At 36.1% G+C, this 24,909-nt stretch overlaps 3 protein-coding genes across 14 annotated transcripts in view; all 3 read right to left on the reverse strand.

Moving 5' to 3' along the window:
* Positions 1-2,990: 2,990 nt before the first annotated feature.
* LOC128745675 (uncharacterized) lies at positions 2,991-5,460 on the reverse strand. The gene is made up of 6 exons (XM_053842754.1): positions 5,032-5,460; positions 4,804-4,978; positions 4,593-4,751; positions 3,670-3,899; positions 3,437-3,608; positions 2,991-3,374 (listed from the first exon to the last, which is right to left on the reverse strand). The coding sequence occupies exons 1-6, from the start codon at positions 5,134-5,136 to the stop codon at positions 3,259-3,261; spliced, it is 957 nt and encodes a 318-aa protein (XP_053698729.1). The 5' UTR covers positions 5,137-5,460; the 3' UTR covers positions 2,991-3,258.
* Positions 5,461-6,117: 657 nt separating this feature from the next.
* LOC128744393 (uncharacterized) lies at positions 6,118-6,930 on the reverse strand. Its single transcript, XM_053841381.1, has 3 exons — positions 6,659-6,930; positions 6,329-6,506; positions 6,118-6,271 (listed from the first exon to the last, which is right to left on the reverse strand). Exons 1-3 carry the CDS (start codon positions 6,902-6,904, stop codon positions 6,132-6,134), a joined length of 564 nt encoding a protein of 187 aa, XP_053697356.1. The 5' UTR covers positions 6,905-6,930; the 3' UTR covers positions 6,118-6,131.
* A 322-nt stretch (positions 6,931-7,252) lies between these two features.
* LOC128744302 (modifier of mdg4-like) overlaps positions 7,253-24,909 on the reverse strand; it is a 52,790-nt gene continuing 35,133 nt past the window's right edge. The window contains exons 5-7 of one of the 12 annotated variants that reach the window (XM_053841181.1): positions 8,735-9,012; positions 7,481-7,649; positions 7,253-7,416 (exon numbers count right to left, since the gene is read on the reverse strand). In XM_053841181.1, coding sequence (XP_053697156.1) covers positions 7,280-7,416; positions 7,481-7,649; positions 8,735-9,012 — 584 coding nt within the window. In that variant the 3' untranslated portion in view covers positions 7,253-7,279. Of the gene's footprint in view, positions 7,417-7,480; positions 7,650-8,734; positions 9,013-9,088; positions 9,445-9,560; positions 9,966-13,711; positions 14,057-14,120; positions 14,254-14,578; positions 14,905-15,510; positions 15,661-15,719; positions 15,859-16,633; positions 16,797-16,859; positions 16,993-19,855; positions 20,371-20,433; positions 20,560-21,568; positions 21,961-22,502; positions 22,777-23,037; positions 23,134-23,671; positions 24,871-24,909 lie in introns of those variants that run through there. The other 11 variants (XM_053841287.1, XM_053841361.1, XM_053841314.1 and 8 more) reach the window with 11 other exon arrangements.

Raw genomic sequence — 24,909 nt, forward strand, 5'->3', positions numbered from 1 at the left:
ATGATATTAATTCAATTTACGTATTGATCTCGTACACTCGAATCATTACGTACTGCTTGTTCAAGCCGTTCGATATCGATCATTGAATTTAATGGAAAATTAAATCCGTCAACTCTTGCCTTCGACGTTAATTCACTGCTCTGCTCTGCTTCATCGCTGCTATTCGCATTCTCTGGTAATTCTGCAACAAGCAAGCTCAATTTTTGGTTTATATCCTGGATTTGCTGTTTTAGTTTTTGTAGATCCGTCGGATTAGTATGTCTGGAGCTCATCTTAATCAAACATTGTAAACGGTTGCGAAGCTTGGCGACTTGTTTGACTACAATTGCAAATATAGAAAAAGAATATAGATTGCAATTATATACAGTAAATAACAAGTTAAATGTTTATACGACTTTGAGTAATATTTTTAAAGGAGAGACAAAAACGAAAAAATTTAGCATATAAAGAAAATTTATAATTATAGTCATATTAATTAGTCGATTTTCAGATAGTTTAACATTTACTGCTACAATTCCGCACAAGCATTGACGTGTTATGTTTGATTAGCTTTCACCAGAATCCGGAAAACATGGCATTCTGACAAAATGTAAGTAAAAAATAAAAGTAAATTGGAAAAAACAGCAGTTTCTTCATCAGGATATCTTATTTCCGTGTGGTTTTAATATTAGGTCTTATGTTCTTTTGAGCGGAACGGAATCGGCGAACATTGTTGCGAACGTGAATGCGTTTTACGACGTGTTTCATGGCTTCAGCTATGTCACTGTAATCCAACCCGTGCTTATGCCAGGCATCTGTAAATTTAAAATACAATGAAGTGGTAACTTCTCTTAGATATAGTTCTTCACTTTAATTTACCAAACATACAATCGGAGAAAATTAAATAATCTTTCACCGACTCTCGCTGATGCAAAGGATCGCACGATCTTACGGCCGACCAGCTAAACTTTCGGAAAATTGCTCCATCAGTGCAAATTTTACTAAATGTATTTTCAATGTCTTCCTCAGGAGACTTGATGCGACGAAGATACTTAATCTGAAATGTGAGCAGTATAGTGTAAGCATACAACTAAATTGTTAAACATCTCAGTCGGAAACTTACGTATTTCATTCTCATTTTATCATCATTCCGAACACTATGTTCCAACTGCATGACCGTTTCCGTATCGGTCAATGGAAACGTTAGATTTTTCATAGAAATCTTATCTCCTTTTTTAGCATTACAAACACCTGTTGAAGAAAAAAAGCCAATAATTAGAATATTTCACTCTGCGGTTTTGAAAATTAAATGCAAAGAAGTGATAGGTTGATAGTAATTTAGTTTTATTCTACATCATTTTGCTCAAAATATACATAGGTGCTAATATTTTTTTGGCCGCGAATTCGTTCCTTATAACGTCTAAAACGTTTGCGTCCATGTACATTTTTAACTATTTTTCTCAAAGTAGCTCGTATTTCGTCCCGGGTGATTCCATGATGGGCCCACGCTTCTGAAACGATAAACCATTTCCATAAACAATTTGACATATCAGATTCATTTGTTCACCAATGAAGCAGTCGCCAAAAATTACATAATCTTTCAATGCTCGTTTCTTTGAAGATCGGCGATTACAGAAGCCATTGTAGTTGTAATTTGTTAATGCCTCATCGTAGAAAATGTTTTTAAAAATTTTACTAATCTCCACGGTTGGAGATTTCACCTTCCGCAAAAAAGTTATCTGCAAGAAAAAGATTATTTCAAATATTTATCCTTCTGCGCCCACAAAGTAAACAAAAGCCAATCTGAGACATACGAATGAACCATTAGGTACAAAAAGATAATACTAACATATTGTTTTCGCAGATAATCATTAGCGCTTACTCCCACTTCGAGACGTTCAATGTCGCTTTCAGATTGAATTGGAAATTTGAATGTGGATAAGTTTATTGGACCATATTTGTTCGCAACTCCATCGTGCTTTGAGTCATTTGGGCAGTTTTCTGGCTTGTTCGGCTGTAGCGCGATAAGTTTTTCTGGAAACAAAAAAAATAACATCAATTATCATACCAATAACACAGTATATAAGGTGAATTCTATTTGGTCACTATAATATATATTCAAAATAAAAAAAAAACAATTTTTTTTATTACGATCGTTTATACATAAAGCGTCGGGTTTAACTTTTGGTATACAACATATCGGAAGAAATTTCGTCATCCAGAGCTTCATAGGGTAGCTCTTCGACCAGTGTTTTCTTTCTGTAACCCCGAGTTCTCAGTTTGTGATTAAGCCTTTTTATTACCCGTGCAATTTGTTCTCTCAATATTGCTTCATTCATTCCATGATTCTCCCAAGCCTCTGCAATATAGGATTCCAGTATGAACAATCACGTACATACAGATAAATATTTATTTACTGACCAAGCATACAATCCGTGAAAATTACGTAATCTCGCATAGCTTTTTTCTTTTTCGCTCTGTTGGTCATTCCGAAATAATTGTAGTTTTGTAAGGCTTCGTCGGCAAACAGATCGCGGTAGACACTGCACACATCCAAATTTCGAGAACTACGTTCACGTAGAAGTGCTGTCTGTTGAAATATTGTAATTAAAAAGGAGAATCATTTTAAAAATGTTGTGAATTTCAATAAAGTTGTATTGTTTTACTGTCACTGGTACTCACATATTGGCTACGAATATCTGGACTTTGACGAACAGCTTCCTCTAGCGCTTCAACAGCCTGCTCGGTTGCCAACGGAAACCTGAAACCGGTTATTGTCGGAACGATTGTTCCATTGTCACCTTCCAGCAGAATTAAACGCTTGCTTAATTGTGCAAGCTTCCGCCGAGCACTTGCGCGTTCTTGCTTGCCCAATGGTTCACGAGAGGTGCGTTTTACTATGCTCAATTTATTGGATAACTTTTCGATATCTGAAATATGGAGATAGTTGGTTGAGAATTTGAATATATTTCTGAAGAATATAAATATGAAACGTAAATATAATTGTAGTTCTGTAGTTAAATTTCAGTTTGATTATAAGATAAATACTACGCATAGAATTTGGTTGTTCCATAACAATTGTCAACGCACATAACACTGACATCTGCGCCAAGCAGATCATTTGATTTATTTTTGTCTAGTAATTTTCTTATTCGTTTTAATGACAATGAATTGTCGAGAAGTACGACACAGCTTTTTTTCCACAGTGTCATTTTAAGTTGCAATACATTCCGTCAGTGTTTAATTGTTGTCAGAACAACAAGCCTATGTCCCAAGAATCTATTGTTTGCGTTTGCTTCTGAAACGTGCACCGCGTTTCCGATTGTTGACCAAGGTAATTGCGCTGCAAATATGTTGTCGGATATCATCGGCACTTTCAGTGTCACCCCAAGCATCTATGAACCACAAGTCACCATTAGTATATTTGTACTAGATTAATTATAAACTAAAAACTTACCCGATACACACTGGGCAAATATCCAGTAGTCTTTCATGGCTATCTTTTTAGAACCAGCAAAGTTACACCGTCCACTGTAGTTATAATCGTGCAAAGCTTTGTCGGCAAACAATTTAAGAAAAGCAAAAGAAGGTTTTTCTGTCTGTTGACGTTGCTTCCTGAGTAGATTTACCTATAGAAGGCATATGAATACGGTCTGTTACGTATAACATTTGAAAATAAACTGTGCTTACGTATTGTTCTCTCACAGTTGGATCCGATCGCACTGCTTTTTCCAATCGTTCAACCATCTCTCGGGATTTTATGGGGAACGTGATACCAGTTTGTACTTTGTACTGAGGGAAATCCTCTTCATCGTCACTGTCGCTGTCTATATTAGTTACACAATCTGTTCTGTCGTTCAGTGTGTCAATCGTGGAAATTTCCCATTTTTGAAGAATCGTTTTATTTATAAAAATGACATCTGGAAATAAAACAAACACTCGTTAAATATATATCCTAATAATACAATAGCGTACACATATGATTCGATTCAACTGAGTTGTTTGAAATTGTAGCCTTTATTACAATCCTTAACATTCAAAGTTATTTTTCATCATTGCACAAATTCATTTTTTAGTTATTAAATGACGTCTCCAAACATGCTGCTGTATACTTGTTTTATTCCTTCTTCCAAGCGCTGTTCGTCAGGTAAGCGTTCTCGTAATACCAAGTTTAAATAACAGGCCATTCTTCTTTTTATCATTTGTATCTGAATATTATACATAACATACATTATCAATAACAAGTTTAAAATGACCGATATTTTTCTTACATATTGTGTTTAGTGCTACTTCTAATCTTTCCACTTCGTCATCGGTTTTAAGGAGAAAAGTAAACACTAAAAGTTGCTTTCATTTCTGATGTATGAGTCACTGATTTTGGCACGATGCGTCATTTGCATAGTGAAAAATTTATCTAATTCGAATAATTCCGTTTTTAGTTTGTTAAGTTTTACTGTGTGCAGTAATATACCTAGAAGAAGACGTATTCGTAAAAAATCTATATTTCGTACCATTATCAAGTATAAAAAGAGATTTTTTCATAGTGTAATTCGAATTAAACTTCAACCATCTATATTTTGAATTAAAAACAAATTAAACACTAAACGGCTATAAATTCTTCTTTCGTTCATTCATTAACATTAGCTGGATTTGTTCAGATCGTTTTCGACGGTTAAGACTTGATATTTGACGTCGTTTGGAAAGCTGAGCAACTATTGTTTGCAGGTGGTTTATTAGTCTGACCTGAGTAAGTCCATGTGATCTCCATGCATCTAGAAAAATGTAAAATATTTCGTTTGTCCAGATTCAACTTATTTTACTTACCTAGCATGCAACTAATGAAAATGATATATTCTGCAATATTCTTTTTGTTTCGTACAATACTCTCATCGTACAGTCCCGGCATCCAATAATTGTACATTGCAATATCTGTGAATAAGCTACTGAATACATCATCTACGGACAAATGATAAGGCTTCACCAATTGCAAATAAGTGACCTTAAACAGAAAAAAGTTAATGGCGCTGGAAAACTTAATCTAATTGTTCGCACATATTGCCTACGAATTATTGCATTTTCTCGAACTGTTTTTTCGAGCCGTTCTACATCCTCTTCACAAAACAAAGGGAAGCTGAACCCAGATACTTTACAACACATAGTATTTGATACGCTAGAGTTCAGCTTGGTTTCTACTGTACTCAGGATCAAGTTACCTGTCGAATAATAAAAACATTTGTATAAATAATATTAAACCTGTTATCTACAAAAACACATTGTTCACAACAAATAAAACAGCTTCAGATACACCATTATGTAATCTTATTAAATGATGTTAGTCATTTGACGCAACTTTACTAACGCCTGAATGTCTATCGAATATAAATATTTTCTTTTGTTCTCAGTTAGGTTGTTTAACATTCACTTTTCTTCATTCTGCCTAACGCGCTTTCGTTTATTGTAGTTATTTGAACGCCGACGACCGGAAATTTTGGCAACAACACGAGTTAAAACTGTGCATAACTGTTCTACTGACGTTATTCCATGATGCTTCCAACCATCTGTAACAGAAACAAAAATTCAAATTTCTTTTTTTTTTTTTGTTGTGGACTATACCCACCAAGCATACAACTGGTGAAAATTTCCATTGATTTCATAGTCCTCCGGGGAAACCTGGAATTTTTGCAGCCATTCCAAGCATACAGCGCCATCGCATCGTCGGTAAAGAATCTTCCAAAACATTCCACAATATCCATGTGGGGGGGCTTTCGCATCTTCAGATATTTTACGAATTGTTCTCGGATATTCGCGTCCGTTCGAATCACACTTTCTAAACGTTCTATATCGTCGCTGGTCTCAAGTGGAAATGAAAATCCCTCCACTTCCGCCGATAACATGGGTGGCAGGTTTGATTGTATTTTTAATGAAGTATAACACTTCATAAAATTCTGCTTTGAATCGCTTTGTTTCAGTTCCTCGGACATTAACGATGTATCTAAAAACTCTGAAAAAAACAAAACAGAGACTGTATAGGTATTTTCCTAACTAAGATTTCAAAAGCAAGTATGTATCTTAGCAATTTTCTTCACTTTATTTGAAAAAAAAACTTGAAATTCAAGAAAATGTAACAAAATAGTCCGATTTGTAAACGCAAATCACTCCCGAAGTTCTATAAAACGACATTTTTTCTTTAAAGACTGGTTTTTGGTGTACCGTCGTCGACATATGTGGTACACAGTTTTCTTCAGTTGTTCCACCAGCTGAGCCTTGTCAATTCCATGACTTTTCCAAGCTTCTGTAAAAAAAAAATAATTTAAAGAACTGTTCAAGTGCTGTATACTACTTCAAGTACCCATCATACAAGCGTAGAATATATCATATTTTTGCATAGCTTTTTTAGGTGCTCGTGGGAATTCAGCCTTCTCCAAACCGTGCCAGTTGTAGTTCGTCATCGCTTTATCCGTGAAGAATTTATTGAACGCGTGCACAATGGTTAAACGTAACGGTTTCATTATTTGGAGGTATTGAATCTGTCGAAAAAGAATTACATGTCATACTTGATTTGTACAAACGCTGTTTAAATTTTTATCACTTTTTGTTATAAACTACTAAATCAGTTTTTATTGATACGCAAATGAAAAATAAAACAATTGTAATGTACAATGAAATCTGTTTTACTCACATACTGCTTCCGAATAGATGAGTCAGACTTCACTGTCGTTTCCAACCGTTCAATATCTTCTTCGCAAGCGATAGGAAATTCAAAACCTATTACGAGAGGGGTTGCTTCATAAGATGTCGCTTTTGATAATGTGCGAAATTCATCATCCAGTATTCGTAGTTCTTTACGAAGCATTCGCACCTTACACAGTTCTTCATCTTCTGCAGTTTCCGATTTCTCCTGAATTCGCTTTGACAGTTGCCGCATCTCGATCTCCACATTTACCAGCGTTAACTGTCTCTCCTCTCCTGTTTGACACATGATTCAAAATCATCAGAGCACACGTAATCAACAAAATACAAAAAGCAGTAAATAAGTTTACACAATAGCGTTATACATAATTTATTCTCAGCTTCTTCGTCATAAACCCTTATAATTATTACCAGATTCATTTGTATTTGCCTATGAGAATTAAGCTTTTGTTCTTAACCCATTATGACCCGTGGTACATTAAAATTACGTATTAAAATGTATACGCTAGATACGCTAGGACATAATGGGTTAAAATTAAAATATAATATAAAAAAAACTACATTTTAGTTCCGGTTTCGTTGGAAATTTTGAAAGATATTTCTGCAGGATTCACGGGCTTACTATTCGCTTGATCGATTTTTTCGCTCGGAACGCTCGTTGGCGCATTCGATTTCGGCTCTGTTTTATAGCTGTAACCAGCTGATTACCAAGTTCGGTCATATCGAGGCCTTCAGATTCGAATGCTTCTAAAAGACGCAAGACGTGTATTTGAAATAAAATGGATAGATCTACAACAAAAGTCAAAATTACCTATAAAGCATGATGAAAAGATCGAGTATCCTTTCATCGGTAGTTTGTTTTTCCCAGATGCGTACGATCCGTGGTAGTTATATGAAGTTAACGCTTCATCAGAAAACACGATTGGCAGAAATTGGACCAAGGTCATTGATTTAGGTTTTTTGCGCATCAAAAATTCCACCTGTAACACAACGTGTTTTTTGATATGCTTTTCTAATAACAAACATCTTTAATCTAAATATATAGACATAGGTATGTAATATGTAGGGTAAGGTGGGGCAAGACGGGTCACGGGGCAAGATAGGTCAATTGCATTAACATGAAAGTTTCAGCTTAATCCAAGCCAACGATTTTTTCATTTAGTACCTAAAGTAACGCTCTTTCATAATCATCATAATTCGTAACTTATCTTTTACCCGCTTTCGATAGAAAAATTTGAATGTAAAATCGCTGCATTTCTTACGCGATACATGAAACGATACAAAACGAAGCAGATCCAATGATTGCTCTTATCATTTGTAAAATCACATAGGATAACAATATGTGTTATATACTACAAAAGTTTCAAATAAACATGTATATTGTTCTACCAGCTCAAGAGGGGCAAGATGGGTCACATTGAAAAAAACTTGCGTGGCACCCTATGTTTGTCCATATATCTGTATTTTTGAGTTTCTTTATTGTTGTAAATGACGATTTTTAGCTGGCCTGGCGCATATTTTATCCACAAAACAGTTAATCCGGGAAAAGATTGGTTTTTCAACATTTCACTTTTTGTCTGATATAATTTTTATTTTGTTTCGTTTTGTTTACTTTTGTTGCCAATTTTGAAATATATAAGTCGTTTTTCTGCAGCACCAACGAATAATTTTTGTTTCTGTAAAGAATTCATAAAGGTTTTCGATAAAAAAAATTCGCTTTTTGTTATGTGACCTGTTTTGCCCCGCATTTTGACCCATCTTGCCCCGTACTTTTTGAGAGCTTAAAATAACATATCTTTTAAATGTATTCACAAAAAATAAATGATCCTCGAAAAATCGGACTTGTTGATTTTTTCGGAAGAGATTATTAGTGACTCCATCTAAATAAATGATAAGTGGGTTAAAATTGATTACGTAGAAAAACGCATCGGGTACTTTCCTTAGGTGACCCGTCTTGCTCCACCTGACCCTACTGATGTCACTTCAAACTAAAGGGTAATGCACAGCATAATATAATTTATCCTATGAAATAAATATGTAGGTATAAACTCATTTGGTTACTTACATATTGCTCATGAACGTCCGGATTGTTCTGTACCTCTTGCTCCAGTCGTTCTATTTCCTCCTTCTCGTTAAGTGGAAATCGGAATCCTTCGACACTGAATGATTCCTGTTTTGGCGGAGAACTAGCCAGTCTCGACGGCAATGATCCGGTTAGTTCGTTTAAATCACGCTGCAGGTTTTCAATTTTCGGACTTACAGGATTTCCTTCGTGCAGATCAAACGCACCGGAGACCTTTTTTAGGTAGTATATACGCTTTTGCAGCTTCAATATTTTGGTCACTGTAACAAAAATATAATGTTAGATTTCTGCGCTTTATGATCAATTTTTTGTAAGTTTAGAAATGAGACAATTATTGTACGTTGTACATTTTTATTGTGACATATTGCAAAATTTGCCCGCAATGTGAAGATTTTTATCTTTAGAGTTAGATCTAAAGATGTCTTTTTTCAACATTGTGCTGAAATCTTTATCCGTAAAATCAATCAGCATTCCAATTGATTTTTTGTCCCTAGGAGGATGATTATGAAGCGAATTCAAGACTATACACGTCTTATCTTTATTCAACCGAATCCTAGCACGACACTTGAGAGTATTTTTCCTGTCGCATACCCATTTAGTAGATTTGTCAGTTGTATAGGATCGGTTGTAGAAATTTCCATCGTAATACAACTTCAATGAATTGCGATTTCCAATCTTGAAAAGAGCCTTTCCTGCAAAAATATAAAATTATGTTAGTCATATATTTCACGTTTCCGGCAGGCGTGATCCATTTAATGAATCCATTAAACCGTGTTAATTGAAATTCTAATTGCAAACTTTTGCTGATATATTTATTACTCTGATAATAACTTCACTACATTGTGAGATTGATCAAAACAGGTTTCACACGTCCATTGACCGCCAGGACATGCCGAGCAATAGGTGACTATTTTGCTAAGTCGTTTCTTATACTCTATATCCTGAATGGTACGAATACAATTGACACAAAAGCCCTTCACACGGGCCCTTTTCAACACCATTAGTGCGTGCCCGTTGGATAGTTGTTTTACAATTAATTCCACCGATACAGGCGTTTTGTTGTGGGTTATTACTTTCGATGCATCAGATTTGACTACGGTTATATAATTCGGTTTAGTATCCAAATCTTCCGAAAGAAACTGGGACTTGCTATGCCGCTTGAGCTTAATTTTTTTCAAAATAATTGGAACCGGTTCCATATTTTGATAGAAGCCTGAAATGAATAATACATATTATTATTAATTCTACATATATAAGCATCATTAAATAGAAAGTAAACAAAGTTTTAGATTTGTTAGTTGTTTATTACATTGCAAGAAAATATTTGAGGAAGTCCTTGTTATCTCCTCTGTATAAGGTGAACTAAAATCTCCACTTGTGATCCAATTTTTTTTTAAATCTTTTCCAATTTAGCCTACAAATAAAGTAACGGGTAAATATATATGGTCAAATTAATCAGCACATAAGACTATTCATACATCCCAGACCGGTAGTAGCACGGACGAAATAGTATCATTTCTTCCGTTCGGCTCGTGATTGTGCTCCAACGACATTATAAAAAGATCCTTCCGAACAGTTTTTAAAGTGGCTTTGCACTTGTGTTTTCGATATCCGGTGCACCGCCAGTAAACAACGTTATCGACGCCAACAGCGAACGTCTTCGAGAATGCATAGTTATCAAATACTAAATTTCCTCGTCGATTGTAGCAGTAAGGGCGTGTTGTCATGTGCTGCTCCGCTTTTTTATAATTTCGTTTTTGAGATATCACTTTTAGCACCACGGTAGTTTCTGTATAAAAGAAAAAACTAAAATTATAAGTACATTCTTCCAAAGGATCGATCTCCTGATGCAAATTTAACATGATAAAACGCCATATTTTTAAATCTGTTTTTATTTTTTCTAGTTTAAGTCCAAAACTTAATGACTCCTTGCGATTTTTCCCTCTTCCGTTCTTCCATAAGCTGTTTTAAAACCCCTTTTTTGCGACGCTCTCGTATCAGTTCGTGATTGTGATCACCTTCGACTACTTCTATTTGCTCCTGACAAGTTCGCACGCGAGATCGACATCCTAAAGATTTGAATTGTACGCAACGCCAGTAAACCTTATCTGTCTTGCAACTGTGTCTTGTATAAGGAAACCCATTAACAAGCAACTGCAGAGAGCCTTTAGTGCTCACACCGTACTGCGTCGTCGCATAGTTCAAACCTGAAATTTGAAACGGTTTTAAAGGAATATATGGAAGAATTGACTTGGTAAAAATTTTGTGATTCAAAAGAAAAATACTAGTTTGATAGCAAAATATTTATTTGTTTTTTTGCCTGGGGCGACCGATTTGTCGATTTTCAGCCTTACGTTGTTGCAGTAGTGTTCTAAGAACTCCACTTTTACGTCGATCCATATACTTGGGATGGTTATGCTCAACATCAAAAACACGTACTTGAGATTTGTCTTTGTTGGATTTTGCACGAGCTTTGCACCTAGGATAATATATTAATAAAGTAAATAAATCAAGAAAAAGTATAATGCTCACCCTAAAGGCTTGTAATGTACGCAACGATAATCGATCATATCATTCTTGATCCTATCGTTCGTGTATCTGTAACCATCAACGCACAGCTGTAAATTTCCGCGGGCCGTTACGACAAACTCAATTCGATGGTTACCTGTCGGAAAAACAAAGAAAAATTTTATCACGTGTTTGTAGACTGAATTTGAAGCAGAAAAAGTATATTTAACACTAGAATTTAGTTTATTGCTAGTTTATTTCTTCACAATCATCTGGAATTTGCAACAGTATTTCGTCATTTGTGCTCAACGGTGATTCAAAAATCCCCTTCGTAATACGTCGCGTCTTTCGCCTAATCGATGGAACATGATTGTGCTCGGAGCGTACAATTTCATATACTGGTTCACTGTGTAGATGTCGTTCAATCATTCGCGCTTTACACCTGAAAAATAAAAAAAACATGCATTTTAAAACCAACAATATTTTTTTTCTTTTTTTTTTACAATGGTCTTAGCCGTCTCAGTGACAACACAAATAAAAAAACAATATTTTTTATCTCCCACAGGCGGTAAATGATTTTTTATGATAAAATAATATGAAAGTAACAGAATTGAGCTAGGTAGCACAGTTTTTGTACCATAGCTAATTTGAGGCAAACCGAACCGAAAACTAAAAATGTTCAATAACTCTGTAACGAGTGAGATTTGACCATCCGGGGCCGCCCGGATCTAGCACGGTCCTTGGCCGAGCCCGTCTCCCGGTACCGACGGATGGTGTTATATATGAAATTCCGCTTCACCCCGTGGAATTTCAACCGCCGAAATATGTCGCAGGGTCGCTCACCTCTCGCAAACAACTTTACTACGACGTTGCGGTACTCCTTCATCGAGCGCGGTAAACAAATAACAAATGATATCAAGTCGACACCTTGCGCGTCGGTTAGCCTAGATATAAGGCTAAAGCTGACACCAATACAAATACACAAAATGCACATGATGCGCACTTACACAACGATGAAAAGTTGTATTCGAACTTATTGAACACCCTGTATATGCACAAATGTGTTTATGTGTGTACCGACTCTTATTGTTAATTCAATCAAGTTTTGAAGCAGAATTATTTTATAGTAAACATGTGATTCAATGCTCTTTGTAGCTGTGTAAATAAATATCTTAAATGACTCATATAATATTATAACAGAGGTATCTTTCACCATCAGGTGAATTAAATCGGGCTTTTATCTTCTAATTTGAAAATTGAGGTCAGAGGCCAATAGATTTTTGATAGCCAATAGCTTCTAACTTTTGAGTGACTGTTCGTTCTCATTTAGTACTACACTCAACGAGAAAAAATGGGAGAAATTCCATTCAGCAGTCTTAACTTTAGAAATGTATTCACTGCATTCTTCTTGCCAATCTGAACACAGGGAATGTATTTTTATGAACAAAATTTTTATTTCAAACAAAAAAACTGCTTTTGAAATTTGCACAATCGATTAAGACCAATTTCACCTTAAACCGGTCTGAAAAGAATTACATGGAATTTTTTTTCTCGTTGTTTCTTGAGTTCTAGTAAGATGTTCGATAATAATTTATATTTAGTTACTATAGATTGTTCAAACAATTGTTTGATTTGTGCCATACGCCTATTTTATATCAATTAATGCCTAGCATCAAAATCTGTTTAGACCTTTACCTTTAGAATCTATCAGTTATTCGTGTTGCTTGCTGCGAGCCACTCTCATAAAGTTAACAAAAACGTTATATAAGAAATTGAGTAAGTAAAAAAGATTGATGTTTAATAGATGAGAAAATTATTACTCTACACTTACTTGAGCAATTTTGCATGGCAGCAGCGCCAACTGCTAGAGCCTTTTCGCTCTTTCTCCATCTCGAAAGTATAGCCTCCGTAGCAAACCTGCCGCCTTCCTCGCCGACTTATCGAATATGTCACCACACCTGATTGAAGAAACGAAAATGTTGGTTAAGGCTCAGCACGAATTCAAATACAAAATAACGAAAAATAAACTAAAAGGCCTTTTTGTATCTCTCTCTGTTTAGGTACTAGAAGTAGCGCTAAGTTTTATTTAAAGGAGCTTTTCTTTCTACGCTCGGCGATTAGTGGGTGATTATGTGAATATTTTATAACTATCTTCTTTTGGCCGCTGCGATCACGGACGGCGTTAGCACGGGCTTTGCAGCTGCAATGGATAGTAATCTTAGAGTCATTTTAAACTGATTAAATACACGCTTACCTTAGTGCACGATATTGAGAACATTTCCATGAGGTAACACTGTTACGTACTTTATCCCTGGTGAATGTGAACCCGTTCAATAATAGCAATGGGGTTCCTCTGCTGCTGATCGTATACAAAACCTGAGGTTCGTTTCCATTTTCTTTGTATTTGGAATAAAGGTGACAAAAAGATGACACACAGTAACAGTGATTAGTGCCAGCAGTAACTATACAAACACAAAGCGAAGCCTTAAATATGCGAACTGAAAATAAAAACTCTAGTACTACAGTTAGACTATTTGTTGAAGATTGTTTAAAATTATTTATTCTATCCATTATCAGTGGACATCGATCCTTTATTTACGATACTAAATTAGAAGTCAGCGACGATCTATTGCAAGTCGCAGTCTGCGTTCGTTTCGTTCTTTTCTTCGCTGATCAAGTTGCTCTCTAAGGCTAGTGTTTCTACGGCATGTGGTTATTCCTTCGTGAGCATGTTCACCTTGCGCAAAAATTATTTTTCTTAAATTGTATCGTTCAGTTGTAACTCTGGCGTTGCAGCTATCACGAGATGAAAATAAACAATTTATTTAGGCATACCATTAATGTAACAACAGAAGCTTACTCAAGAGTGTCCGAAAGCGAACATATCCAGTCCGTCGTATCGCTTTTCTCTAGCTCCTTGATAAAAACGTACCCATTAAAAGATAGTTTCATCTGCCCCTCGTCTCCGAGCACAAAAAACGACCTGGGAAGATCTGAAATTGTAACATAGCAATAAAACAATGTTAAAACACTTCAATGCATGTAATAATAATTAATCCAGAGTCCACAAACATTATTTTTTCATAATTAAATTTGATTCAACTTCGGGTTTTCAGTAACAAAATTATAATCGATTATACTCATTACTTTACTATGTATAACACAATACAATGTAAAAGAAAACGATAGTTCAGGGGTCTCTTCTTAATCATCGCATTAATTTTTGTTTTCACTTTCATTTTTTCAGGTATTCTACTAAGCCGCTCAGATAAACAATGGTCTTCTAATGTATTTTAAAAGTGTTCCGTTCACCGTTTTCTTCACATTAATCCATTAATCTAATATAGTAGTTGTCATTTTGCGATGCATACGCTCTTGTCGTCGGGTTTCCATCAGAATTTTTCGTTGTCCCAACTTTCTTCTCTCCGTAATAATGGAATGATTATGGAATCCTCTAACGCTTACTTTACTCTCATTGGTATACGTTGTAGCTCCAGCTTTACAACCTAAAGGTTTTGCCTGACAGCATTGCCATATCGTGTACCGATCACGCAATACCTTTCGTGTAAAACTGAATCCACGGATGAAGAGCTTCCTCGATTTACCACGGATAAGGAATTGGATGTCTGATTCTTGATCGATCACTGCGAAAGAAAAAATACATGAAATTAACCTGTTCATTACCTTCCAAGCAGCAACAAGTTCAGTAGAATACAAAACAAATCAAATATTCCAAATATCATTTATTTAGCCGATGAATGATTGTCGAATTATTTTTTGCTGTGCTCTTTCCCTGTCCCGTTCTTCTAGTAATTTTTTTCGCACACCAGCTTTCCGACGTTCCTTGATTATCTCATGGTTGTGTTCGCCACGTAAAGTGAATTTGCCTTGGTTTTCTCCTCGGTAAGTAGTAATTCGAGCTGAACATCTAAAATAACAATCTCACTATATCAGTGCACACATGTTACATTATGTATAACTACTTCAATGGTTTTGCCTGGCAGCAAGCCCAGAAGATCATATGTCTACGGGTGTTCTGCTTAGTGAACGGAAATCCGTTCACCATCAGCTGAATTGTTCCACGGGCCGTCATGAAGTACGATATGTCATCCACAATTTCTATACCTGTAGGGAGCAATTCCAGCATACATTAGATTCTTTCGATCATATAGAAAATATTTCACGAGTAACCAATTTAATGACTTTTTAACAATCAATTTATTTTCAAGACAAATTCGTCTTGTTGCATTATAAAATAGTAGATAAGCATTTTGTGTTATTGTTTACTCAATAATTTGCAAAACTTGCGGCGTTCGGTGACCACATTGTGGTTATGGTTCCCACGGCTTATTACAGGTCCCTCGGTAGGAGGTCGGGGCATTGTTACGCGTACTTTGCAACTGAAAATAAACACAAAATATAGCGTTGGGGTAGGTCAAGATAAAACTAAAATGCTTACCCCAGCGGCTTTTTTTTATTGCAGCACCAAAACAAATATCGTCGCGAAACTTTATTTCTTGTGAAGCAGTGATTCCGTATCAGCATACTTTGTTCACCACTAGAGTTCAATATAAATGATATTTCCTCAGGGCTGACAACTGAAATTGAATTTTCTTATTATTAACGAAATACTTGATAGCGAACCAGTAAAACTAGAAGCTGTTGAACTATTGAAAGCTTTTATTTGCCCTATCCGGGGATTCATTTGATGTTTATTCGATTTACCCAGATATTAATGATTAAAATCAGATTAAAATGTAAGTGTTTCTTGAGACTGCCTGAAAAAATATGATTCTCGTGGGAATGATTGTTAACCAGTTTTTCGATACAAAGCTTTGTTCCATAATGACAGCTAGCTGCAATCAAAAATAAGCACTATTAAATCAATTAAACTTTTGTGTAAACGTAACATTCATTCACCTCACTCAAAACGTTGCGGATTTTGTAAGGCCAACGTGATAGCTTTCCTGGTGGCGCGCTTTTCATAGAAAAATAATCTTTCGCTTTTCGTTCCAGCCTACCATAGTAGCGTATGCAAGGGAAAGTAGGTAGATAATTATGATTTTTGACCAACAATACTATGCTACGTACTAAGCATCTTCAAATAAATAGATATAAAGAAGGTTTAGCATAACGTGCAAAACATTTCCGCAGGTTAGTTGCAACACTTTTGCATTTCAATTTGTTCCTTTTTCAAAATACCCACTGGGTTCGTTAGAATAGAATAAACGAAATTTATGTTAAAACTTTCTGTGCGACGACACAATGTGCTGAATATACAACGCTAGTCAATTACAGAAATTAAATTGAATAATCTTTTCACTGTCTCTTTCATATTACTGAATGATTTAATTACCTTTACCCTTAGGACGAAATCTACTTCATTCTACGCTCTCGTCTAGTCTGCTCCATGAGTATTGCACGAGCCCCTGCTCTTCTACGCTCGGTGATCAATCCGTGGCTATGGTTACCCCGAAGCGTAAGCTTGGCCGGTTGACCTTTTCGCAGTGTAACGGTAATAGCTCGCGCGGAACAACTGGAAACATATACAACCAATCAAAAAAGCTAGCTTTTTGCATTCTACTTTTGGATTACTTACTTCAATACCTTTGACTGGTTACAAGCCCAAAAATTTGAATTTCCTCGTGTCTTATCCTTGGTGTACAGAAACCCATTCACCGAGAGCTGCAAGCTACCACGTTTCGTTAGTACAAAGGAAACGTCCTTCGTGTCTGAAATAGTAATATGATGTTCTTTTAGAAATTTACGCATTCACATTTTGTTTTAAATAGAAAATATCTATTACTAGCTTATTTGAAATGGTAAATCGAATTGAGCACTTAGGTGTATTATTAATCGTAAATTAGACGGAAAACAGTTATTTATCGGACGTGAACATTCATGTTTTCATTATTTTCTGCATGGTTCTACTGCGACGTGAATTCTCCTTCCACGAATGGCCGCCACGAAGAGATCGCTTAGACTTCTAAGGTCCGCTTAATGTGACTGACAGTAAACTTGCGAAACAAATTATAGTTGGTGTATAATTTTAATTTTAATTATATTTATAAAAATTTACTATCACTACATAGCCCTATGATCATTCGTTCCTCAATTTGCGATTTCGTAAACATATGTCCATTCATTTGTGACTGCAGTTGGTCGCAACTTGTTGTAAAACCAATGGTATCAGAAAAGATTTAGTCGATATAGGTAAAAAACAAATTACAATAGATTAACTTTCAAAACAGAAATAAAACCTAAGGAATATCTACGGAATAATAATCTATTAAATATTTCGTTTTCTAGGTCGACCACCTTTTCTTGGTGGTTCTGCTAAGAGTGCAGAGTTCGTAATGCTTTGTTGTTTGAGAACTTTACATTCACCGCGCTGCCTACGATTTATCACTACATCGTGATTGTGGCAACCGCGTATAGAGATCAGCTTTCCGCTGTGACGTTGGCTAGTTGCTCGCACCTTGCATCTGTAAACCACGCACTGTCAGGTAAGTCATACATTTTTTGTCAAAAAAGATAGGTACTTACTTCAAGATCCACGCTTGATTGCAAATCCACCGTATAGTTCTTGGTCTGACTTTTTCCCGGGAAAAGGTGTAGCCGTCAATCATCAGTTGGATTTTACCCCTACTGCTCAATATTGCATGAACCTGCGATTCGCCAAATCGGCAATCTGCAAAGTTTTTTTAATCCGTTATTTTTATACAACTGTATTCGCTTGTTCTATCATTCTAGAGGTACAAATTATGGATGATCGTTTTTATCAATAATTTTATTAGATTTTTGCCATAACGTGATCTTGTGCTAAAACAGCACGCTGCATTCGTTCAGCCTGTCTAATCGCAAGCAACTGGCGCAACTCTCCGTTCTTGCGCCTTTCTTTAATAAGCGGATGATTATGATCACCACTAATTGCAACAACTTTTCCTCCGCAGTGACGATCAGTGGTTGCTCGTGCCATACAGCTGAAAATATTTTTTAACGTCGTGAATTAATACGCCCAAATAAGCTAACGTGCTTACTTCAACGCTTTGGATTGAACACATCGCCAACGAATCGTTCGATGTCGTACTCTCTGTCGACAAAAGCAATTCCCATTAATCATCAGCTGAGGAGTTCCTTTTCTGCTCACAACATAGTGTACATTCAATTGATAAAACTCTAAAAAATATAACGTAAAATATATGAATAATATCGTCAACAATAGGAAATGTTGTATTTTCCGAACAAAGTCTCTCACTAAAATAATGCAAAATATATTTTATTTCATGTTCTTCTTTGTCGAATAAATAGTTTTATCATTGATTCGCTGCAAGTAACCCCTTTTGCGTCGCTCCATCGAAAGTGGATGATTGTGTATGTTGTTATATCTCTTGACTATACCATCTAAACTGCTATTGGTCACTGCACGTGCTTTACAACCCAAGGCCTTATTTTGCAGACACGTCCAATGAACGGTGTTTGGAAGTATTTTCATCCTGGTAAACCGGAATCCGTTCATCTCTAGTTGTAGCGAACCTTTACGGCCTTTATGAAAGCTGATTATGACGGGTTGCTCAGCACCTGAAATAAAAATAACATGTTAGAAATGAGAGATATTTTGTCTTGCCCCCAGAACTAAAAAAGAATTATAAGTTTGCCATTTTCATTGAGACTTTATTAAAAACGTTTATTAAAATGAATTTCACGTGCAGTGTTTCATCAAATCTGCTCTCTGTTGCTTCAATCGTTGCAGGTCTCCTGCTTTCCGACGTGCTATGTATGGTGGATGATTGTGATAATTGTTATAATATTGCACGAATCCTGCAGCATTGTTATCAGTTGTGGCACGTGCCTTGCATAGCAATGCCTTTGTTTGCAAACACTCCCAACGGATTGTTGATTTGCATATCTTCTGTCGTGTAAACTTATAGCCGTCGATCTCAAGCTGTGGTGTACCCTTGCGACTTATGCTGTAGTGAATGGTCGCCGCATGATCTACAAGAGCAAACGAAGAATATCACTAAGTGTCCTGAGAGTAACCTGTCCGAACGACGAAGTACAGTCAACCACGTATGCATTTACATAATTTAGTTTTATTGTTACTCAATGTATTTTGAAAATAGATGATACTCGGTCTCGTAACTTTCCCCTCGGTTGTAAAGTCGTAATGGACGCTTTTGTTGCACGTGACCACTAGCCGAGCTCCTTTGTTCCAGAATTGCTTTCAACGTACCACGTTTTCGTCGTTCTAAGATACCATGGTTATGATTGGCACAGACTACCACCAGCGAGTTTGTGCAACGGCGCTGACGATGTCGGGCTGGGCATCTGTGAATAACGAAGTTAGTTACTCGAGCGAATATAACTCCTGTTAAAATTGTTACCTAAGAGCTCGGAACTGCGTACATCGCCAATAAATGGTATCATCATTCACACAATGCCTTGTGTACGTAAACCCATCTATACACAATTGAGGGGATCCTTTCAGGCTCATGACGTATTGAGCATTCGAGAACTTAGAAGCTGTAGAAGAAATCAAACATTAGCAGCATTCTATTTGGGTTGTCTTATATGAGTATGCAAGTTCAAGATGCGATATGATGTAGTTGAAGGACAATTTATTCGTTGAGCATTGTATTACAACCATTGAAACTGGAATTAGTACTGAACTGTTTTGAATATGTGCACTCCAGAAGTCTAAGTCTTCAGCGTCATTTTTCCCAGCACATTTTCCTCAAACCTAGATAACTCACGGTGCTTGTGCTCATCGGAAACCACATAAACTTTGCGATTATAGGCAACTATTCGAGCTGAACATTGGTGTGATACGTGCCACACACATCGAAACACCTTGTGACTTTTGCGAGCGTAATGAAACTCAAAATGATGACCGCCGTGATTTATCCCAACACATCCTTTAATGGTCGGCACCACCTGCATAGAATGCGGTATCGCATGAATAGTCAGTTTTTCCAGATCCAAAGGTGAACCTCCGACTTTTTTCGCTGCTGTTCGGCGAGAAGCGTGCTTCAATGGCAATAAAGGTTTAAAATTGGTGGACACCTCCGGATTATATGAATCAGCAATTATTTTTGCTACTTTTGATTTTTCTGAAATAAACAATAATACATATTTGTATAATGTCGCTTGAACAAAATATAGGGAAAAGGTACCTTTTTCTTCAGTGAGTTTTGAAACCGGACGCTGGTTGCTCAGCACTGAGACTCCAGGCAGTATTGGATCTGGCAGTTCGAAGTCGGCAGGGTTGTTGCGATAGTCGTTCGTGACGCGCGGAACACCTAAATCATATAATGCAATTAGTTCCTTTCCGATTCCCATAAACGGTTCACTAATTACTAGAATGAAACATTATCCTAATTAAACAAGTGTTTTATTGTTTTATTATGCTATATTCAATGCTCGTGATTTTCGTGTGTATGCACCACATCTATGGGATAAACTTTCGAATTGCTAACTAAAATCTTAGCCGAACATTTGTCTTGATAATATTGTGTACAACGATAAATTTTGTATCCTCTTTTTCCGTAATGAAACATAAATAGGTTACCGCGGTAGTGAGCTTTCATCCCGCCCAGGAGACAAGGAGTAAGGCGCACTGGTTCCGAAGGTCGTCTTAATATATCGGCAATATCCAGTTTGTCTATATGTTTTTTCGCACGCCTACCTTTTTTCTCGGTAACATAGACTGAAAGTAAAGGAAATAATACGCTAAATCATTTAACGACAAGCAAGTATCAACAAAAAAAGTACTAATTTCATATCCAGCAAGTCAGAATTTTATTTGCATTAAGATTTCAGATAAAACACGTTGTGATCATTTTCCGATTGAATTAGCTCTTTTTTGTGTATTTTGGGTGCGTGGTTATGTTTCGCATTACTTAAAACAATTCGAAATGTTCCGTTGGCTTTACGTGTGGTACTGGCCCGAGCCTTGCATTTAATGTGATTAGTGACGACCCGACAGGCCCAGTATGTCGTATCAGCAACAATATTGTTTTTGGAAAACGTAAAACTATCTACTACCAATAGATATTTCCCTCTCTGTGATTCGTATAGGACCAAATGCTGATTATCTAGAACTACAGGTTTAGTTTTATTGATGGATTTTCTATACTTTTTGGGATGAAGCGAAACCAGTGGCGGTATCGGTGATGGTGTTTCCGATAAAGCAAATTCTATCCATGAACCGCAATCTGAAACATAACGTATATTAGTTCCAGCACATATCTGAATACATACTATATAAGTATGAAACCCAATTTCATTAAAAACTATAAAATATAAAATCATATAAAATCTTTTTTAATCGAACGTGAACGAAACTATCTCCTCAACAAGAGGTCTGTGTTTAGTGTGCGGTTTGGTTTTTACTGCGTTAGGAACTTTTCTGCGATTGGGTTCATGAATATGAACAGGATTCGTAATTAAAATTCTGTGTAAACCATTGCTTTTCAAAGTTGTAACAGCTCGGGCATTGCAAGCGCGCTGGTGTACTCTGGTTCGACACACCCAATAAGTTGTATCATGTGTTTTGTTGTTCCTTGCATAACAGTATCCGTTGATTCGGAGCAACTTGGTGTTTCGTTGACCTGGTGCAAAGTCCAATTGTTGATCATCGAGCGTGATAACATCCTTTCTCGCCATAAATGGTTTTAATGAGTCAAAATATGCATCAAAATCTAAAAAGAAATAATTTAGCAATTAATAAAAAGCGACTATTTTTCTAGCTTTGACCAAAATTTAAAGCAGGCAGGGACGGTTCGATCACTTTGACTCAATTTTGATACATTTGACAGTACCGTCTCAGCTGAGCATAATTTGACAAAGTTATATATGGAACATTTGTAGAACTAGTTATTATCTACAATTTTGCTGGATAAAGTTTTGCTGTACCTTCTGTAGTTACGGTGCTCCAACGCTAGTACCTCAATAATAATATTAGCATTATGCACCGTAACTACAAAAGATTCAACAAAACTGCATCCAGCAAAATTGTAAATAATAACTAGTTCTACAAATGTCCCATATACAACTTTGTCAAATTTTGCTCGGCTGAGACGGTACTGTCAAATGAATCAAAATTAAGTCAAAGTCATCGGACCACCCCTGAATGCAGGTTTCTTTGCGATTGCGGATAAAGGACGGCGTTTTCAAATTTTTGTATCATATTCATTTGTACAAGGTATATACAAAATTTAATCTATTATAATCTTAGTGTATAGTATGCACTTAGGGTTTCAGTTCATCTGGCATATGGTTGTGAGTGAGATTTTTAGTAATGAATAGTTTGTCTTCTGAATCTGTAATAATGCGCGCCTTGCAATTTTTACTGCGTTGCTTAGCACAAATCCAGTATTTCCGGTTTTTGATATGTTTTGCACAGACATAAGAAAAGCCACTATATAGAATTTTGGGAGCCCCTCGCTGACCAGTAATATAGGTGAACGGAACGTAGGTATAACTGTTTGGAAAGTTCGTAATCCAGAAATGGGTACCTAAAAAAGTAAAATCCCAATTAGTTCGATGTGCGATAACTTGTTAGCTTGATTTCAACATCGGTGATTCATACATAAAAAATCGAAGCACTTGGTTATTAGTCTTTATTTCCTTTCAAGCATATTGCACATAATCTGCGGCATGGTTATGTCCGGGCTCAGTTATACACACTTGATTATCATCTTTATTAGTCGTAACTTTAACTTTGCAACCAAAGGCGCGATGTTTCGTGCAACGCCAATAGGTAGTCTTAAAATTACCCTTATTCCGTATAAACGAATATCCGTCGACAATCAGTTTTGGAGTTCCACGCTGACCGCTAACAAATACCAATTCTTTGAACTTTTTCTTCAATCCTGAAACAAGTAAACGAAAACATTAATAAAACGATCTGGTAATATAATGGGCATGATTTGCTCAGAAGTAAAACATTATGACCAGTTTTTATCAATTTATTTCAACCTTATTCGCCAAACCCAGGTGCATGATTGTGGTTCTGATTCTTCAAAATAACTTCGCCAGTGTCGTCATGAGTAATAATACGCGCTCGACACTTGAGTGATCGACTTTTTGTACATAACCAATAAGTTTTGTACTGATGAGTATTATTACGACAGAAGGTGTATCCGCGTAATTGCAGGATCGGATGACCCTTAGCTCCCATGATCATTTGCAAACCTAGCTGGAATGTAAAACGTTGTCTGTTGAAACGCAGCATAGCTTGAAGAATTCGTTGCTTTTCCAAAAACGGTAACAAGCCTGAAAGAAAACAAAATATGTTAGCTAATAGATTTTAATTGATTTTTTGCACACTGCAAAACTAAGAGGTTACAATTGGTTGATCATTTAGAGTTTATTTTCAATATGTTATGCTTATGCGGTATACGATATACCAAACTTAGGTTTACGTTAATTTTTTAAATGTCTATTACAAAAAGTACCTAATGCCGCTTTTTTAAGGTATTTTTAAGTACACATCCCATGATTGTATAAGTCAATATAAGCTGTTAGATGCTAGCTAATTAAAAACACACAACGCACAGTCATATGTTGCTTAGAGGAAACACAAAACCATTACTAATAGCAGAACCGTCAATCCATTCCATTCCGAAAGATTGAAACTATATTTTGATTACTGGCTAACTTTCAAATTGATGACAAATGAAGATCTGTTATATCGACTTTAACTTATTAGATCCTGGCCCCCGGGGACATCGCCGATTTTAAAATAATATTATATATGTTTAATTCACTTAAACCATTTTATTGATGCAACCAGGGTTTGAGAAATTTGCTAATTTTGATAAGGGTCGACTTTTGAGCACTATACGTCTTTGTTTAATATTACTGTATTGAACCTTTGAACCTTTACGTAGAGTCATAGCAATCATATTCTACGAGGTTTCTTCGAGTCAATATGCTTACTATCGACCTAAATTCATTAAAAGCATAATGTTCGTTATGTAATATTAATATAATTCATATCTGAAACAGTAGCTTCCATCTGTCCTTATAATCCGGGTAAGACTTTGCAGTGGCACTAAAACGGTTTACTTGTTTAATAATACAATTGAAATGATCTGGATCCTAAATCAATCCATCTACGATAGCAGTCATTATTTAACATAGTTTACAGAAAGTAGCAACAACATACAATACGCCTTTGTTAGAGGTAATAATGAAGGTTTTGAAAAATCGCACTAACAATTTTCACCATTCATGTATACATTGGGCACTATATAATGATGGGAGCTTCCCGAAGTTAACAATTGATTGAAGAGGTATAGCCTATATTTAATCTTAACTGATATATTCCACTGTATATTTTCAAAAATCCTTAAAAAGTGTGGGAAGATTTTGCCTGACTATTGCTGCAACCAAATCAAAGTCTCAGTGCTACATTTCGTTAGTGGAGCGTGACCTTCTGTATTTATTCGTAGCTAGCTGTTAGTGTACAGGACAAACGCGGTGCTAGTGCTAGTGCCAACTTAAAGGCTGCTTAACTATTGAACACCGGAATACAAATAGGCTTTTCCTATTGCACGGTTTCCCCAGTTAATATTATGTGATGATTCAAAAATAGCAATAGTGACCTAAAATAAAGAAAATCTAATCTGTCAACTAATTCAGTC

Source organism: Sabethes cyaneus, chromosome 1 (genome assembly GCF_943734655.1).
Source record: "Sabethes cyaneus chromosome 1, idSabCyanKW18_F2, whole genome shotgun sequence".
Lineage (NCBI taxonomy): Eukaryota > Metazoa > Arthropoda > Insecta > Diptera > Culicidae > Sabethes > Sabethes cyaneus.

Excerpts from the sequence above, each read along its gene's own strand:
- LOC128744393 (XM_053841381.1), bottom strand. The coding sequence starts at position 6,904 with ATGCGGCAACTGTCAAAGCGAATTCAGGAGAAATCGGAAACTGCAGAA. Across the intron at positions 6,507-6,658 it reads CATCTATTCGGAAGCAGTAT|ATTCAATACCTCCAAATAAT; the intron begins GTGAGTAAAACA and ends CTTTTTCGACAG. Across the intron at positions 6,272-6,328 it reads ATTCTACGCTTGTATGATGG|AAGCTTGGAAAAGTCATGGA; the intron begins GTACTTGAAGTA and ends TTTTTTTTACAG.
- LOC128745675 (XM_053842754.1), bottom strand. The coding sequence starts at position 5,136 with ATGTGTTGTAAAGTATCTGGGTTCAGCTTCCCTTTGTTTTGTGAAGAG. Across the intron at positions 4,979-5,031 it reads CAATAATTCGTAGGCAATAT|GTCACTTATTTGCAATTGGT; the intron begins GTGCGAACAATT and ends TTTCTGTTTAAG. Across the intron at positions 3,609-3,669 it reads CAACTGTGAGAGAACAATAC|GTAAATCTACTCAGGAAGCA; the intron begins GTAAGCACAGTT and ends TGCCTTCTATAG.